Consider the following 19,425-nt stretch of genomic DNA (forward strand, 5'->3'; position numbering starts at 1 on the left):
TCATCTTCTGGTGAAGACATTCCTTTGATTTTTGGATGTATGCTTTGGGTCGTCGGGCTGAAAGATTAAAGGGGTTGTAAACCTTTTGTGGTTTTTCACCTCAGTGCATTCTTTGCATTGAGATGAAAAATCTCTTGCAGTGCCCCCATTTTTACTTACCTGAACCATTGTGCGTGTGTGTGTGTGTGTGTGTGTGTGTATGTGTAATATATGTATGTATTTTTATATATTATATTATATTATATTTTTTTCTATATCTTATTTGAACCATGTGGTAGCTCAGGCATTGAGCTCCAAAACACAATCCTATATGGGCAGTGTGCTGTCGATCAGATATCACCTAGTATATTCAAATGAAGTGTGTGCAAAGTTTGAAGGAGAACATTCTCCCTAATTATAAGCCTTCTATTCTCAGCATATTGCTGCACAAAAGTATGGCCTGTTAAGAAAAAGACTAACGTGATTATTTCTTTCTTAGTGACACAATTATGGCTGCAAAATCGGCAGAGGGAACACAGACCATTGAGAATGAAGAGACCCCTGGTGACTGCTCAGGTAACTGTACATTTGTTTTTTACAATCTATAGACTGTTCTAATGTGTAACTGCTTCAGCTCCAGAAGGGTTACCCCCCCCCCTTCATGACCAGGCCACTTTTTGTGATGCTGTACTTCGTTACTTTAACTGACAATTGCGTGGTCGTGCGACGCTGTACACAAAATTGATGGCCGCCTTCTTCTTCTTTTTTTTTTTTTTTTTTTTTTTTTTTTTTTTTTACTGCAAATAGCTTTTGGTGGCATTTGATCCTCTGTTTTTTTATATTTTGTGCTGTAAAACAAAAATTTCAACAATTTTAATAAAAAAACTTTTTTACTTTCTGCTTTAAAATGCATCCAATAAAAAAATCAAATGCCTTTCATTAATTTAGGCCAGTGATTCTAAACTGTGTGCCGTGGGAGTTTTGAAAAATATTTAAAATTTACTAGTGTTTTGAAACCTTGAACATATTGAAAAATTAAATGGAAAATCAATTCCCCTATATTAAAACGCAGTCTGTCATTCATTGGTTCCTTCAGTAACGCGAGACTTGTGCAAGCTCTCTGGAGAACTCTTGCTCTAATTTATATTATAATAGAGACCTTCCATTTGTTCCTTTTTGTCGACTTTAGAGGCTCGCGTCAATCTGATTTACTCTCGAAAGCAGCCACATCCTTCACAAAACGTTTTTAAATTAAATGTATATTTAAAAAGTTTTTTCACCACAAAAATTGTTAAATCTTTCCAGGTATGCTGTGAACATTTTTGGCTCTTTGGTGTGCCACAAGACAAATTTTGAGAAACGCTGATTTAGGCCAATAAGTATTCTGCTACATGTTTTTGGTAAACAAATCCTAGTAAGTGTATATTGATTGGTTTGTGCAAAAGTTGTGGAGTCTACAAACTGGGATATTTTTAAGGAATGTATATCTATTTATTTTTTTTTATTTTTTTTTACTAGTAATGGCAGCAATCAGCGACTTGCAGCAGCATTGCGGGGAACAAATCAGTCTGTCAGGTAGCATTTGAATATCTGGTAATTGGACAAGGCTCAGGAAGACTGTTAAATGTCCAAAGGGTGGCAGCGCTGAGGACCAGGGCAGCAGTGGTGGAGAGTGACAAGTCAAGGGTAACGACCTAAAGCGGAGCTCTGCACTAAAAAAGGTTCCACTTTTAAGGTCCCCTCCTCTTCACCAAATGGCAGGGGTTTTTTCTTTCCTTCTTCGAGGTGGGGGGGGGGGGGGGTAACCTCCGGGTTTGACCTGTACCTGGTTTCCACAGATTCTGGGGAAGAAGGTATAGCTTTGTGCTGGTGGCTTCTGTCAGTTGAAATCTGACTTCTTCAGACCACTCTCCCCATAATATATTGGACTTGCCAAGTTGCTGACTATACCCATCCTCTCTACCTCCTCCCCCCCCCCCGGCTATTTGTAGTAGCCGTATTATAGCTTTCGTCAATTAAATCACTCCATGAATGGAGGAGGCAGACCATTCATTCATCCACCTGTTCTCTATGCATAAAGTACTTTTCATTGCTGGAAGCTATAGTACACCTTCCATAAATGGAGGAGGGCAGAAAGGGTGGCCATAGTCTGCACTCTTAACAAGTGCCTATGACAGGCCCAGCAGCTGTATTAACCACTTGCAGGGTCAGATTACCACTGCAGGGGTAGGGGGAATCAGGACTTTCGACTTTAAAGGGAAGAATTCCTCTTCAACTGAATTGAGTAAATCTTGTCACCCTAGGAATGGAAGTGTCTGTGGATACACCCTTCTGGTAGGATCACCAGGAAAAAAAGACTAAATATTTAAAATACAGCTTATTTCACAAAGCTAACACACCAGGAGCAGTATCCTCCTTTTTATCTCGTCATTTATTTATTATTTGTCTAATTTTTACATTTCATTGGACTCTGCTAAAAATAACTGTCACATGGCTAAAAAAAATGATGCCTTAAACTGGATTTAAAGCTTTGTGACTTGAGCATATTTCTTGAACATATATTTGGTGTAACTTTTTAGGTTTAGATTAGTACTTTTACATCTATTTTTAACATGTGCTGTGATGGGTACATAAGAATAATAGAAGAGCTGACATTTAAATTGTAAGATGAAATTTACAGGATACGCCATCTAGGGACTGCGTGACTGATTTTATAAACTAATTATACATGCAGTGTCAATTATAGACGCTCAAACCTTTTAATAAACAGTTGCTTTTAAGAAAAGAAGTTGGTTTAAAAAAAGGACAAGGCCGCAGTTTTATATGGCGAGTATTTCCAGACGCCACTAGGCCTTCCCCTTGAGAAAGATGTTCCTACTGTGTAATTGTAAAGGGACTTCTTATTTTCAAGACAGGTGTGGCATTAAAAGTGTACAGTACATGTTTAATAAAGCAATGCAAAACCAAGGTGTAGTAATCCTTGGAGCTATTTAAATTTTCAAAAACCCAGATAAAGGATAAAGTATGACTCGCTGCTATGGGTTCTTGGAATATTTGTATTTTTTTTTTTTTTCCTTAGCCTTATCATATGTCTACAACATATTTTCATTCACAATTCTACTAATCATGGACATAAATTATCCAACAGTAGACCATTTTCTGTCTGGTACAGCTTTCAAGTTATCAGTGCTGCCTGTCTGTTGGCCATCTCTTTCCATATCCTGGGAGGCTGCAGGAGCAAAGACTCACTGGGGACAATGGACAGGCCTGGTCAGTGCATGTCATTGGGGTAGACTGGAAGGACCCATAGAGGCAGCCAAAGATTGAGGACCAAGATGGTGGCACGGGACCTGGACTGTGGCAGGAGGTTGGCACGTAGCAGCAGGACAATCCTGGTGTTAAGGTCTTCAGGTGGTGAGTCTGACTTAGTGGAAGGGGACCGCTCTTACGACTCTGGTTCTGGTCTCACTGGAATGGGAACAGGGAGACCGGAGCACAGCGGGGTAGGAGAGTCCAGCCAGGTGCAGCAGCAGGCACTGGATAGGAAAGGATCCTCTGGAGCAGGAACTCGCAGTGGCAGGAAGGCAGCTAGGAGAAGGCTGCAGACCGTGGAAACAGGATGGCAGGCTCTTCAGGATGCAAGGTACAGATGCAGGAGCAAGCAGGAACTAGCAGAGGTGTCAGGTACAAGCAGAGGTCCGGCAACAGGTAGACAGTCCAAGAGAGGTCAAACAAGCCGGGGTCGGAGCAGGAGAGGTCAACAGAGTCAGACGGAGCCGGGTCAGGTATCAGGTTGGTAGCAGACGGATCAACAGGTTTCTTCAGGCACAAGCTGCAGACGAACAGCACAGAACGACTGCAGCTGCTCCTTTAAAAAGGGCCACTGGCGCCAAATAGCGCTAACGCGCACACGTGCGTGCGTATGCCGCGCGCACATCCGAACGACGTGCACCCGCTCGTGCTTGGAGACGCGCGTGCCCACGACGACCCGCGGCACGAACGCGCGTGCGCGAACGGACACCCGATCGTGCAGAACGGGCGGATTCCTGACACCTGGATTCGTAAAGCATGATAAAACCAAAGCGTTTCGGGTGAACAGAGACTCTCCCTTCTTCAGGGCTGCTGCGGTATGCTGTGATGAATGGGGATATACCCATCGCTATATCAGACACATCAGTTTGGGTATATATTCATCATAGCATACCGCAGCAAACCTGAAGCAGGGGGAGTCTTTGTTCCCTTGAAACACAATAAGTTCTATGGGAAAGTTGTAGCTCTCTAAAATAATAATAATAAAAAAAAAAAAAAAAAAAAAAAGCTCTGTGGCGTGTTGAAATCAGAGATCAATTTGGGGAATGGGGCCAGAGATTTATTGGAGATTACTTGGACCAATGTTTTAATGTTGAATTTAGTCCAAGCTTGGGGGGGTTCAGGCAATTTGTAAATATGCTCATGGGTGGGGTTTAACCACAAGAGGGCGGCCGGGGAAAGTGCATTTTTAGGGTACTTTTCAAGTTGAAGTCCCACCCCGCCCCATGCACGAAGTGTAGTGCACATGGAGGGGGTCAACAGGTATGGGGCCTGTGGGCCACGAAAAAGCAAAAATTTGAACGACTTCTCCACGGCCGCCTCAACCAAGGTAGCGGGGTTTGTCTTATCGGCAGTGAGCCACCAGGCCGCTGTAACTAGTTGGGTGGCCAGGAAATATTTGTGTAGGTCAGGGCATGCCAGTCCTACCTTTAGAGGCCGGGCGTACTAGTGTTGACCAACTGTATCTGGGGGACTGGGACCCTCAGACAAAAGAGGCGAAGAGACTATGTAGCTGGGTGAAAAAGGATTTGGGAATCCATTGCGGAGATTGGCGAAATAAGTAGGTAAATTTGGGCAGGATTTTCATTTTTATCAGATTTTATCCGGTCTAGCAGTGATAAAGGTAGTGACTCCCATGCCTTCATTCTTAGCCGCGTCTCCTTAACCACTGGGGACAAATTCAGGGGCAAGAAGTCTGAAGCCTGCCTTGAGATCACCACCCCAAGGTATCTGAAACTATCAACCCATTGTAGAGGTATATTGGAGGGGGTGGTGGTACGTGCTGCAGGATCTATAGGAAACGAGAGACTTTGACCAATTAACTCTAAGGCCTGTGACCGTGGAGAATGAGTTCAGAATCTGTAGTGCCCCTGTGAGTGATGAGTCTGCATTGTTGAGGAAAAGGAGGTCGTCCGCATACAGGGCAACCCTCTCCAGCCAGCCAACGCGCATGCCCTTGATGTGCAGGGAGGTGCGTAGGGCCTCTGCCAGAGGTTCCATGGCAATGGTGAAAAGGGCCGGAGAGAGGGGGCAGCCCTTCTGCGTGCCTCTGGACAGAGGGAAGGGCCATGACGGACTCCCCCCTCCCCCCCGACTTAATGGCTGATGTGGGGTGCCTGTAGAGTGTCTGTAACCACCTGATAAAAATCAAGGGGAACCCCATTCTGTGGAGGACCTCCCACAGAAAAGTCCATTCCATGGTGTCAAAGGCCTTCTCTATGGCTAGGGAGGCCACCACCTGGGAACCCTCATTGAGGTGTTGTGCATGTATGTTGGTAAATAAGCGTCGTAGATTGGTTTTATGGCCAATAGAGCCACAGATGTCAGTTTGGTCAGTCTCTATTACAGATGGCAGTAGGGGCTGTAGTCTTGTAGTGAGAAGTTGGGTAAGAATTTTGAAGTCTGTTAAGTAGGGCTATAGGCCTATAGGAGGCACAGGATGTGGGGTCCTTGGGGGGGCTTTGTGAATTAGTATTATGTGTGCATGACTCATGGAGTTGGGAAGGGCATCCTCTGTCACAGTGAGAGTACAGCTGGGCCAGTTTGGGGGCAAGTAGGTCTCCATGAGTTTTATAGAACTCTATGGGGAGACCGTCTGGGCCTCGGGATTTTCCAGCAAGAAAAGATCTGATGGCCTTCAAAACCTCCTCCGGGGTAATGGGTCTCACCAAAGTTTCCCTCTCGGTGTCTGAGTGCCAGGGGGTCCAGACAAGGCGCCAGATCCTGTGTCCTCAAGTCTGAGGGTAATACTGAGGTGTAGAGGGAGCTATAGTATTGCCGAAATATGTCTGGGAGGGAAGAGACAGATTTGCCCGAAGGAGACACTATGTTGAGTATCACCATCAGGGGTAGGTTATGTTGTGCTAACATTGCTAGGAGGTGACCGTTCCGTGTACTGACCCCTAGTGAAAGCCTTGAAGGCGTCCCAGGTGATCTGTGGGGAGGAGGATCCTGTATTAAGTTCCCAGTATTCGGTAAGGCGAGGTGAGATGGTGTCAGTCAAGTCGGCGTGGGAGAGCCAATGGGTTCCCAGGCGCCAGAGGGTGGAGGTTCGGGAGTCGGGAGCAGTGGTCTGACAGCTCACTAGGTAGGTATGTAGCGTCTATCACGTCCAACATCATGACTAGATTGGCAAAGGCTAGGTCAATGCGTGAGGACGTTTTGTCGGTGGCGGAAAAGCAGTAGTAGGCCCTGGTCGAGGGGTGTTTCCACCTCCAGACCTCGGCCACCCCCCTTGCCTGTGCCCAAGTGGATAAGTCTGAGGAGTATTGTTTAGGGGGGACTGGTCTGCCCAAGTCTGGAGCTAGTATGGTGTTGAAATTGCCCATAAGTAGCAACCTGGTGGGGCAGTATGGTGTAACCTGTTCTAGTATAGTATATAAGGTGGATGTTGAGAAGGGAGGAGGAATGTATATATTTACCACAATATATCTCATGCCCCAAACTGTGAAAACCACTATAACGTATTTTGCCCTGGGGGTCGGTGTGAATCTGTTCCACTACGCATGGAAAGGATTTCCTGACCAGCACCGAGACCCCCCTGGCATAGGTGGAGTATGAGGCATGAAAGGCTCTCTGGATCCACGGATTCTTTAGTGCTAGTAGCTTGCTGCCCATAAGGTGCATCTCCTGGAGCATCATGTGGGGGAAATGAAATTTAAGAATTTGAACAGTACTGCTCTTTTAAATTTTGAATTGAGCCCCCGGACATTCCAGGATAAGATATTAAAAGTGGACATGTTACGTGTGGCCATCAGGTGATTCCATTATGATGAGGAGACGTGTATTAACATTAATGGCGTGTACCAAGAGCTGCATAGATCCAGAGAGCCCATGGTAGGAAGAGTCACGACCAAGTATTAACCATACAAATAGACGCATACATTAACCAAAAACAAATACCCTTGTTAACAGCAAGGTGTCAACCCTGCCCTTATCTGATGGCATCCCTGGGAATTTAGGAGCAACCAGATTGGGCCTATACCCAGAAAATAACAATATAACCCTTTAAACTTTTCTCGGCAGCAGTTCAATGCTGCACGTGGGAACTTGTGGAAGTTCTCCGGGGGGGGGGGGGGTCAGCTGGTGCAAGTCGGCAAAACTCTGAGCTAAGCCTAGTTCATTGGCGTGGTTCCCAGCTCGTGTTGACCCAAGAAATAGGTGAAATTGGGGGGCATGTACCCCCTCCCGGCAAAGGGGGTCTGGTGATTATTCCTCTCAATGGATGAAGAGCACCAGGTCTCACTTGTCGAGGTACTATTGAGGTGGCTTCGGTACTGACAGGAAGTTTTAGTAGTATACAACAGGTAAGAATGTAGGAGATTCGGGCATCTGATAGCTGTATGGGAATGGGTCTTTAATGCATTGTAGTTAGCCAGTCGTCAGCATCTGCTGGGTTGTCAAAAAACTGGACTGTGCCATTGTGCTGAACTGGCAGGCGGCTAGGGTAAAGCATGGCATATTTTATGTTCTTATCTCTGAGTGGCCTGCAAACTTCATTTTAAAGGTCTTCCTCTTCCGCTGCAAAACGGCCAAAAAGTCAGGGAAAAGAAGCATGGAGGTGTTGCCATATTTGAGAGTGGGACGTTTGGGCACCCGATGGGCTTTTTCAACCATGTAGGTAGGAGGGACATTTGTAAGGCCCAGGAGATTTTTGAAGAACTCTTCCGAATTCAGCCGGGTGATCCCCCCCCTTCCTCTTTCTCAGGTAGTCTCAGGACTCTGACATTGTTGCGCCTGAGTCGGTTTTCGGCGTCATCAGACTTTGCGACAAGGGACTGTACCATGCGCTGTAGCTCAGCAATGGAGGAGGCATGAGTGGCAGTAAGATCTTCAGTGGTGGATATTCTGCTCTTGGTTTCAGTCATTCTCAGTCTTATTTTGTCGAGGTCATTCCTGATAAGATTGCACTTCTCAGCAAGATGATCGATGCGGACAAGCAGTGAGGTCTTGCTCTGCTCGATCGCAGTGAGGATCGTGGCTGTACTGTCCTGTGACAGCGAGGCTGACTTTCCCATCACAGGAACCTCTCCAGGACCCATCTCCAATTCCGCTAATAGGGACCGAAGCCATCCAATCAGGATGGGGTCTGCCTGCGGTGGAGAGAGCTGTGGTTGCAGGGGCAATGACCCGATCCCAGTGGCCCTGGCGTTCTTCTTCCCCTTTTTGGAAGTGGGGGACATCTGGTGAGGCTCTAGAGGGGGCCTCGGCAGAGGAGCCATATGGGCCTAGATCAATATCCAGGCAGCAGCAGGGGTGGCCCCAGGGGTATCAGGTGATGAGCCAGGGAGAGCACAGTCCAGGCAGACAGCAATTGCCCTCAGCCCCCCACCACACTGCAGTCACCCAGGGAGAGAAGTCGAGTATGGATGGTGTAAAAAAGATGGCTCTGAAGCTGCGCCATAAACCCCATTTAGCTAACCAAATATCAAATACCTGAATTAAATAAATAAAATAAATTAACATCTACAATCCATATAGATGATGGATGAATCAAATTAATTTCGCATTAATAAATGCCAAAAGTGAAACTTCAAGATCACAGTTCATCCACTCAAAAGTAAAAAACAAGGCTTATAGGATAGAGTCCTTTATGTCTGAGTTATTTTTTTTTTTATTTTTTTTTTTTTATTTTTTTAAACAATATTTATTGAAGATTATAAGTCAGTACAAGCAGGTTAAACAACTGATACATTAACAGCAGAAGATCAGTTCAAAAAAAATACCATAGTATATCAGCGGACGCAGCCGCTTTTGGGAAGGCAAGTATTACAATGTACAAACATAGGAAAACTAGTAAATCAGTGAACATATTTAAAGAACAGAAGGAACAGGGTCCATATGGCCCCGTATTACTGAGTTATTTTCAGGTCACCACAGTGAATCCACACAGAACAGCAAACAGGTGCCCGTCACCGAGTAGTGGATGCGCTTACCAGAAAACACAAATGGAGCCTTCTCATTAGATCAGCTGTGTCCCTTCCATACACCGAAAGCTCACGGATCAGTTCTCCCTGTATCCAGCAGCGTCCCATGAAACTCCCACAATCAGCCATCCCGGATTGGTAGTAATGCTTTTTCTCAGAGAGGCAGAGAGCTCTTTAAGTATGGATGGTGGGCAGGGAGTGGGGTCAGGAGAGGCCCAAAGGAGGGGGGCCCAGTCAGAAAGGTAGCAGAAATGCCAAGCACCTCCACCGGCCCACACAGTCGATCCCCACCGGTCAGCACACCACTGCAGGGAGGTGGATGTGTGATGAGGCAGGCGGGGGCAACAGGATTCTGTGGTCTGAGGCCCAGCTGCGGTACACCTCCGCGGGGTAGTTTTTCAGGAAATAGTGGTGTCTGGTAGGCTCCACTAGGCCGCGAGCGTGCCCCGCGGCCCAGCAGGCAAGCGGAGGGGCAAGTATGAGGATGGGGAACAGTCTCAAGGATGGATGGAGTCTCCCGCTACACAGCCCGGCCAGACACGGCGCACCTCCGTCACCCAAGCACACCAGACAATCGGAGGGGCAGCCTTTAAGAGCTACCTGTTCTTTGCAATGGAATTCCTCCTCTTCTCGGTTCCTCCTGCTGGTGCTCCTCACTTCTATTGTGGGATACCTGCGGGCTTGATCCCGAGCTGTGCTGCCTGTGACTCACCCCCACTCCTTCATCACAGGATTTTGCTGACAGCAGCAGGAGCCAATAGCTCCCATTCCCTTAGCACAGCCAGTGAGATGAGGAAGTGAGAAGAGAGCCACTGCAGACGTGTACAGCGCTGGATCAAGTGAGGGGGGTGTGGGGGCGATACTATTGCCTAAACATATTTTTTACCATCATGCAAAGAATGTATTTAATTGTTCCACTTGAGGGATAATGGGAAAACTACTATTAAAAATGTACGTAAAGCTGGGTACTCACATGCTTGTGTACTTATGCAAAAAATGTATTAAAACTACTGTACAGTGGGGAGAAGGTCTCTTCAGGTGGCTTCTAGGGAAACGTTAAACATTTACAAATCCTTTAAATCAGGTCTCCAACCTGTGGGCTGCGGCCCAACACTGGGCCATGGCACCTTTGCTGCCATGCCGCGGAGGAGACCATATCAGTGGGGGAGAGGGATGACATAATCTCTCATTGCCCGCACCACTGTTCCGCCCTTACGTGGCCGCGAAGGCTGCTCTACACAGAGCTGCAGCAGCAACACAGCGAGAACGACGTCCTCTCACACCGCCCACCCTCACTCATCTCTCCCTCGCATGTGCCTGTTTCACCTGCAGCTAGTTTACCCGCGTAGAGGCTGACAGCGCTGTACCTGGCTGCAAGTACTCTGCGATGCTGGAAGGGGAGCTTGATTTTACATGTAAATGAATTGATGACATCCCCATCTAGTGGCAGGCAGCATGGAAAGTGACATCCCCCATCTGGTGGCAGTTAGCATGGCAAGTGACATCTCCATTTGGTGGCAGGCATAGTGGCAAGTGACATCCCCATCTGGTGGCAGGTGACCTGCCAAGTGACAAGCGATGGTGGCAAGTGACACGCTCAGGGCTCCCACTGATTCTGCATTATGGTGAGTAACTATTTAATTTTATATTACAATGTGTAATGATAGAAATGTATTTCAATCATCCTGACACCATACCAACCATGGTGCTGGGATGATTGAAGCACTAACACCAGCCATTGCCCTGACAAATTGCCCGTGAAAAATCGCTTGCCTCCCCGCGCAAACCCCCACCCAGGCCTTGGCACAACTTTCTTGCACACAGCTGGTCCCCAGTGCCAAAAAGGTTGGTGACCGCTGCTTTAAATGACATGCTTGAGGGATGCGTTAACCACTTTAAGACCGAGCCTCTTTATGAGATTTGTTTACAAGTTAACAGTTTTTTTTTTTTTTTTGGTAGAAATTTACTTAGAACCCCCAAACATTATACATTTTTGTTTTCTAACACCCTAGAGAATAAAATGGTGGTTGTTGCAATACTTTGTTGCACTGTAGTTGCGCAGTGTGCACAAGCGCACTTTTGTGTGTGTGTGTATGGATAGATGTTACTTTTACTCTTAAAAATCTCCATAGGCGACGTTTAAAATTAACAGGTTGCATGTTTTACAGAGGTCTAGGGCTAGAATTATTGCTCTCGTAGCGATACCTCCCATGTGTGGTTTGAACACACAATTCATATGCGGGCGCTAGTCATGTATGCATTCGCTTCTGCATGCGAGCTTGTCGGGACGGGGTGCATTTAAAAAATGTTTTTTCTTATTTTACCTTTAAAAAAATAAATAAAAAATAAACAAAAAATAAATTTGCACTTTTTTATTCCTATTGCAAGGAATGTAAACATCACTTGTACTGGAAAAAAAGCATGACGGGACCTCTTAAATATGAGGTCTGGGGTCAAAAAGACCTCAGATCTCTTTACATTAAAATGCAATAAAAAAAAGTAATTTATGAAAAAAATAAAAATGGCCCTTTAAGAGCTACGGGCGGAAGTGACGTTTTGGCTTTGCATCAGGAATTGGGATAGATGGAGAAATGTAAGATGTAGAAATGTAAAATTTGACCTGACCATCTGCAGGACAGTTTACATTTTAACAACTGGTGTATGGCTAACTTTTTTTTTTTTTTTTTTTTTTTATCTTATTTACATGGAAAAGGGAGGGCTGCAGTGAATGCAAGAGATTATCATTTGAGGCGGTTAAGGTGTACACTATTTGCTGCTGCAAACAAATGGCAACTCCAAAAACTGATGATTAGTAACATGAATGTTGCACTTCTAACTACAAAAATTATGCTATCAACATAAAAATAATAGAAGAAAACAAAGGAAAGCCTCCAAAATATTTACATATTTGCTAAAAAATCGACGGAATCCACCCTGTCTTCCATTAAGATAAAAAGCTCCATTAACATACAATAAACATAAAATAATTAGAAAACCTCCAAATTACCTCTGAAACAGTAGCTCGCTTTTAAGGGAAGCAGTGCAGCACAGTAAAAAAAGGTTGGCCTGGATGGGACGGCAGCTAAAAGCCTAACTAACCCTAAACTCTCCCTATGCAGTTTGTCGATTTATGCTGATACTATGGCTGCTCTGTATCACACTTCCATCCCATCCCCCCCCCTTTTTTTTTTTTTTTTTTTTTTTTTTTGTGGCTGGCTTATCCAAAAGTCCCCTTATTGGCTCTTCTAAGCTTGCTAGCCATGGCATGAATTTTAGTAAAAAAAAAAGTAAAATTCCCCTGGGTTCATCTGGTAAATCTTGAACCCATGCTAGCAGTAAACCTAAACCTTATTCATAGTCATCGGGTTAAGTATATCTTTATTTTTATGTGTGTGTGTGTGTGTGTGTGTGTGTGTGTGCGCGTGCGTGTGTGTGTGCGCGCGCGCGAGTATCTGGTAGTACGTTTCTCCCTCGGTCATTGCAAATGAACGCAAGATAAACTGTTATGGGCAATTTAGAGATCTGATTTTTGAAGCTCAATTCACATCGCGTAGCAAGACCAAGAGCTCCCGCTGCACAATTTTGACATTCTGCATGTCGCCTAGGGTAGCCTATTCACTTGAATGGGGTGACCTACATGCGTTTGTCAGCTGAAAAGAAGCTCCTGCTCTTTTGGGCAATAAGCTTCACGTGATTTGTGAAGGTGGTGTTTGCTGCATGACCATCATGCCAGAATCGCATCGTGTTTGGGGTGCCAGTGCAGGATAATGGCAGCCAAACACATAAAGCACATCTTTGTTATGATTGCCACGTGATTTGGGATCATGGGCAGAATCACAGCGATTCTGCCCTTGATCCCAAATCACAAGACATGAATGGTGCCTTGGGCTAAGGACCAAGCACTACACAGAAACTTTAGGAGAATAAAAATAAAGGACCTTTACAGGGGTGTAGCGTAGCTTGTGGCTGATCCTGATGTGTAATGGGAGACCTCTTGTAGAGTCCCGGCTCAAAAGCCACTGATGTTGATACAGTGGAAGTGAGAGTGTGGTGAGGTAAGAGTTGCCTGTAAGATCTTCCGCCGGTCACAGAGGTGCATGGTAGGTGCATCACCAGAGTTGAGCTGGATGGCAGACCCCAGGATGGATAGATGGCAGCTGGTTGCAGATACGGGAACACTGGCAGCACAAAGCAGTTGGAGGTCCAGCATAACCGGGCAGTATACAGAACAGACAGATAACTGGATGCAGGATCAGGCAAGCCAGGTCAGCAATTGATGGTCAGATACAGAAATAAAGCAGCAGGCAGAGAATGGTCAGGATACATGCAGAGGATAGCAACACAAGATCAGACAGAGGAGCACGAGGTAAGCAGAGTCTAGAGGGATCCTGGGCACATTCTTTAATGAATTGGATAACTGTGTTGGGCCCTTTATATGGGGAGGTTCCACACCCAAGTTGGCGCGCTCTACCCTTTGTCTCCCTGTAAGATGTGGGGGGGGCTGGCTTTGCCCAATTTTTAGGGTGTACTACTGGGCAGCAGTATTTGTCTGTTTGCTGGTGGTTCGGTCGCTCTAGGGTGAATGCTGCGGTTTGCTTCGAGGCAGCTTTTTTGGGCTCCCTCAGCGACCTGAGTAATTTAGTGTATAGGGGCTCTGGGGCATATATCGGACTCCCGCCTCCAACCAAGACTACGCTCAAGGTATGGGTGGTAGCTGGGAAACTGTTTCATAAACTGCGTGTGTGGTCACCCTGTCAGCCTCTATGGGGCAACCCTGGGTTCCCACACTTCCATACCATCCCGGACCCACAGGTGTGGGCGAAATATGGGGTAAAGACACTGGGTGATGTTATGCCAGCAGGAAGGTTAATGTCCTATAAGGACCTCTCCGCCAAATTTAATTTGCCCAGAATGAAGTTTTTTCGTTATCACCAACGACGCCACGTTGCAAGTGCGCAGTTTGCGGGACCCACGGCCCTCTCAATGGACCCCACAGAGGAGCTTTTGGCTCAGGAATCCCTTTCCAAGCCTCTCTTCCCTTTATGGTTCATTGCTTAGTGTGGACTCTCCTGAATTGGAGAGGCTGTGGGAGGAATGGAAGGACATCCCCCCACACTGGAGAGGGAGGATTGGAACGATTGTTTTGAAGATGGTTTAGGGTTGGTTATTTCATCTAGAGACAAAGTGATACAAACTAAGTTTCTCCATACACCCTATTACACCCTGCAGCGGCTGCACAGATTGTACCTACAAAGAGATCCCCTCTGTAATAGATGTCGACGAGTGGTAGGGACATTTTACCATATGTTCTGGAGTTTCCCTGGGGTGGCACGATACTGGGCTGCAGTGTTTGAAGCCATTAATGAATGCCTTGACCTGTCCTTGGTCTGGTCCCTGGAGCTGACTTTGCTTGGCATATAGGATGATCAGAGGCCGCGCTATACCAAACTTCTGGTCACGTTTCTGCTCCTACTATGCCAAAAAAGCTATTCTCCTTGGGTGGAATTCTGCGCCCCCCCCCCTCCCCCAACGATGACTCTGTGGGAACATACTATTAACAAGGCTCTACCGCTGTATAGAATGACATACCTGAGTAGAAAATGTCCCAAGAAATTTGATGGCATTTGGTCACCCTGGACGCATGAGACATTCTGTTACAATAAAGTCCCAGGGATAGCCCCTCTGCATTACTTTCTGGCTTTCTCCCCCCGCAAACCACCCCCCGTTTGTCTCCTCGAATTGGTGCAAGATGTTTTGACGAAAGTCTAGTGGCAAGCCAAGGTCTGGGCAGGTAGAGTTCAGGGTAAGCCGGGTCAGTCACTGCAACAAGAACGGGAACACTGGTAACTGCTGCAGATCAGAAAGCAACCTACTCGTGCAGCTGCTGCACTTGTATAGGCCATTTGGTGCCTGTGTCAGTGGCAAATGCACGCATGTCTCCGCATATATGTGTGCCTGTGCACCGCAAGGCAGGCACCCGCAGGACTGCACCTGTGCATTTGTGTGCACCTTGGAACGTCAACTGCACTATGGCCAGTGTGTCAAAAAGCAACTAGATGCAGTACTTACCATGCATGCCAAACAGAAAAAATCAGATCAGGATTGAATAGAATGCAGATTTTCATATTGTGAAGTGTTGGCTCTGTGACTTGGACTAGTATTACTTGATTGCAAGGACTGTATTTATTGCCTTGGACTACTGTGCCTTGAAAGTATTCCTACCCCTTTTGAAAATTTCCACATTTTGTCATGTTGCAACCAAACATATAAATGTATTTTATTGGGATATTATGTGAAAGGCTAACACAAAGTGGCACATAATTGTGAAGTGGAAGGAAAATGATAAATTTTTCAACATTTTTTACAAATATCGAAAGCATGGTGTGCATTTATATTAAGCCCCCTTTACGCTGATACCCCTAACTGAAATCGAATGGAACCCATTGTCTTCAAAAGTCAACCAATTGTTATATAGAGTCTACCTGTGTGATTTAATCTCAGTATAAATACAGCTGTTCTGTGAAGCCCTCTGGGGTTTGTTAGAGAACCTTGGTGAACAAACAGCATAGTGAAGGCCACCAGACAGGTCAGGGATATAGTTGCGCAAGTTTAAAAGTGAGGTTAGATTATAAAAAAAAAAAAAAAAAAAAAATACCAAGCTTTGAACATCTCACAGAGCACTGTTCAATCCATCACCTGAAAATGGAAAGAGTATGGCACAAGTGCCAACCTACCAAGACGTGGTAAAATAAGAAATTTATTCTCGTGCTACCGTGTGCAAAAACGGGGAAAAAATAAGAATAAGGGCAAAAAAAAGAGAGGGGAAGGACAGGCTGTCCACCTAAACTGACAGGCTGGCCAAGGAGAGCATTAATCAGAGAAGCAGCCAAGAGGCCCATGGTAAGTCTGGAGGAGCTGCAGAGATCCACAGTGCAGATGGGAGAATCTGTTCACAGGAAAACTATTAGTTGTGCTCTCCACAAATCTGGTCTTTACGGGAGAGTGGCAAGAAGAAAGCTATTGTTGAAAGAACCAATAAAAGAGAAGGTGCTAAAAAAAAATTACTCTTTGGTTGTAACATGACAAAATGTGGAACATTTTAAAGGGGTATGAATTATAATATTTTTTTTTTTTTTTTTTAAGGCACTGTATGTATTTATTAGTTGATGCCTTTCTCCATGTATTAGTTGATCTTCTCAGCTCTCTTGTAAACACTTACTAAATCTGCTACCTTTTTTGGTGCTGTTAGACCGCTGCCAGACCTTGGTTTCTTGGCCACACATAAGCACTCGCACAAATAAACCTACTTTTAGAAGAAGCTCCAACAGAACCCGTGTAGACAGCCTGTGTCATCTCTGAACTATACAGCTTCTTTTTTTTGTTTATACCAAGCCCTGTACTTAGAAGCAGGCCGTTTACAAGCTTCCCTCAAAGACCACATCTGGCTTTCAAATTACTGTGTGTTTTTCCCAAACAAAGTGCTATATTTCATTTTCTTATGTATTGTTGCCAAATGAAACTGTCCAAAACAAAAAGAACAGGGACTGGTCTGCCAAACACATTGCAGTAGATCAAGTAAAGGGGGGGTCAATATGACTTTTCATCACCTGTAAATGCTGAATCAGGGATTCTCTTTAAAGCCAACTGTAGTTTGGAGAACTCGGGAGACTGGTTATGTTAAAGTACAAGTAAACCCTAAGACCCCTTTCACACTGGGGCGTTTTTCAGGCGCTTTAGCTCTAAAAAAAAAAAGCGCCTGTAAAGCACTTGAAAGAAGCCTCATCTGCAATCCCAATGTGAAAGACCAAGTGCTTTAAGAGCCCTTTCACACTGCCAGCGCCGAAAAACGCTTGTAAAGCGCTGCTTAAACTAGCGGCGCTTTACCAGTGTTTTTCGAGTGCTAGTGGGGCGCTTTTAACCCCTGCTAGCTAAGGTTAAAAGCACCGCTGCCAAAAGCGCTTTGCAGGCGCTTCCCATTGATTTCAATGGGAAGGGGCACTTTTGGAGCGTTGTATTCACCGCTCCAAAAGCAGTGCAATGAAGCTGCTTGCAGGACTTTTTTTGACGCCCTGCCAGCGCAGCGCCTGAGTGTGAAAGCACTCAGGCTTTCACATTGGGATTGCAGTTGCGGCTTCTTTCAGGCGCTTTTTTTTTTTTTTTTTTTTTTTTTTTTAAGCTAAAGCGCCTGAAAAACACCCCATTGTGAAAGGGATCTCTGTGAAAGCAATCGGCTTTCACATTGGGATTGCAGATGAGACTTCTTTCAAGCGCTTTACAAGCGCTTTTTTTTTTTTTAACGTTAAAGCGCCCGAAAAACGCCCCAGTGTGAAAGGGGTGTAACTGACCTCTAGTTTGCTAAAGCTCATTAGGGGAATTTTCCTAAATTAGAGCAGACAGAATCTGGAGCAGCTTTGCAAAGTAACCAATCGGCTTCTAGATTCAGCTTTTCTTTTTTTTTTTTTTTTTTTTTTTTTTTTTTTTTTTGCGTTAGTCCCCTTTTAACAAATGCTGTTCGATCAGGCCCATCTGTCTGTTTTTAAGACAGACCTAATTGGCTGCTCCATTCACTTCTATGGAGCGACGGATCACAGCTGATGTCCTCCGCTATCAAATCCAGTCTGCCAAATCCAGACTGATGTAGACCCTATTTTTTTTATCTGTCGCTTGGATTAAATCGGACAGGCGGATCTGATCTCCCATAGAGGACAGCCGAGCTCTGACAGGTCCGATTCTGCACAGTAGACACGTGCAGTTCGTTTCATACAGAACGAAAATTGGTACGAATTTCCGAAAATTCGTACATTCGGAAGCATCCGAAATACGAATTTCTATGCTTCCAAATTGTATTCGAAATTTCGTTGACGAATTTGAGAGTAGGGAAAATGACCTTTTTTATTATGGAAGTGGGAGACTGGTACTGGTAGTCGATGGGAGATTCAGAGTCGGACAAAATAAGGATGTTTAACCCTTTCCCGCCGAGCGTACGCAGATATGCGTACTCGGCTTCCGGGGGTTATACCGGGATGATGCCTGCACCTGCAGGCATCATCCCGGTACCCTTTTTTGCAGCAGGCGATTGGCTATCCAGGCATAACAACCGATGCGGCTAAAAGCCGCTCGGCTGTTATGCCGGAGGAGCGGGAGGGGACGTCCCCCCCCCCCCCCACGCCTCTCGCCGCTGTTACCGGTGCTCCCACTCGATCGGGAGCACCGATCAGAGATCCGACGCCTCCGGCTGCTGCAGAGGAACTGGAACGAAGCTGTAATCGGCTTCGTTCCAGTCTCCTCATCGTAAACACGGAAGCGACGTCATGACGTCACTTCCCGTTTACTCGGCTGCCAATGGCGCCGGTTTTAAAAAAATATCCGGTATTCAGAATCGCCGTTTTCGGCGATCTGAATACATTGAAGTGTAAAGGAGGGGTGGGGGGTCTTTTAGACCCCCGATCCCTCCATAAAGAGGACCTGTCACCACCTATTACTGTCACAAGGGATGTTTACATTCCTTGTGACAGCAATAAAAGTGATCAATTTTTTTTTTTTTTTTTTTAAACAATTTAGTAATTTTAAAATAAATAAAATAAATAAAAAAATTTTTTTTTTTTTTAAAGCGCCCGCCGTCCCCGCGAGCTCGCGAAGCAAAGAAAACGCATACGGAAGTCGCGCCCGCGTATGTAAACGGTGTTCAAATTACACATGTGAGGTATCGCCGCGATCGTCAGAGCGAGAGCAATAATTATAGCACTAGACCTCCTCTGTAACGCTAACCTGGTAACCGTAAAAAAAGCGTTGCCTATTGAGATTTTTAGGTACCGTACTTTGTCATCAATCTACAAGTGCGCGCAATTATAAAGTGTGACATGTTTGGTATCTATTTACTCGGCGTAACATTATCTTTCACATTACGCAAAAAAATTGGGCTAATTTTACTGCTTTTTTTTTTTTTTTTATTATTCATGAAAGTGTCCCTTTTCCCAAAAAGTTGCGTTTAAAACACCACTGCGCAAATACCGTGTGACATAAAATATTGCAACAATCGCCGTTTTATTCTCTAGAGTCTCTGCTAAAAAATATATATATAATGTTTGGGGGTTCCAAGTAATTTTCTAGCAAAAAATATGGATTTTAACTTGTAAACACCAAATTCCAAAAATAGGCTTAGTCATGAAAGGGTTAATATTGTTTTTATTATTGTTATAATAATTATGAT

The 19,425-nt window shown here is 45.2% G+C and overlaps 1 protein-coding gene across 5 annotated transcripts in view; it reads left to right on the forward strand.

The window, feature by feature from the left end:
- KIAA1210 (KIAA1210 ortholog) overlaps positions 1-19,425 on the forward strand; it is a 171,842-nt gene that overhangs the window by 79,976 nt on the left and 72,441 nt on the right. For all 5 annotated transcript variants that reach the window (XM_077484554.1, XM_077484474.1, XM_077484523.1 and 2 more), the window contains one exon: positions 479-555. In XM_077484554.1, the coding sequence (XP_077340680.1) occupies positions 489-555 (67 nt within the window). In that variant the 5' untranslated portion in view covers positions 479-488. The remainder of the gene's footprint in view (positions 1-478; positions 556-19,425) is intronic.

The sequence above is a fragment of the Lithobates pipiens genome, unplaced genomic scaffold (genome assembly GCF_037356315.1).
Source record: "Lithobates pipiens isolate NorthernLeopardFrog02 unplaced genomic scaffold, aLitPip1_a1.2 Scaffold_1, whole genome shotgun sequence".
Lineage (NCBI taxonomy): Eukaryota > Metazoa > Chordata > Amphibia > Anura > Ranidae > Lithobates > Lithobates pipiens.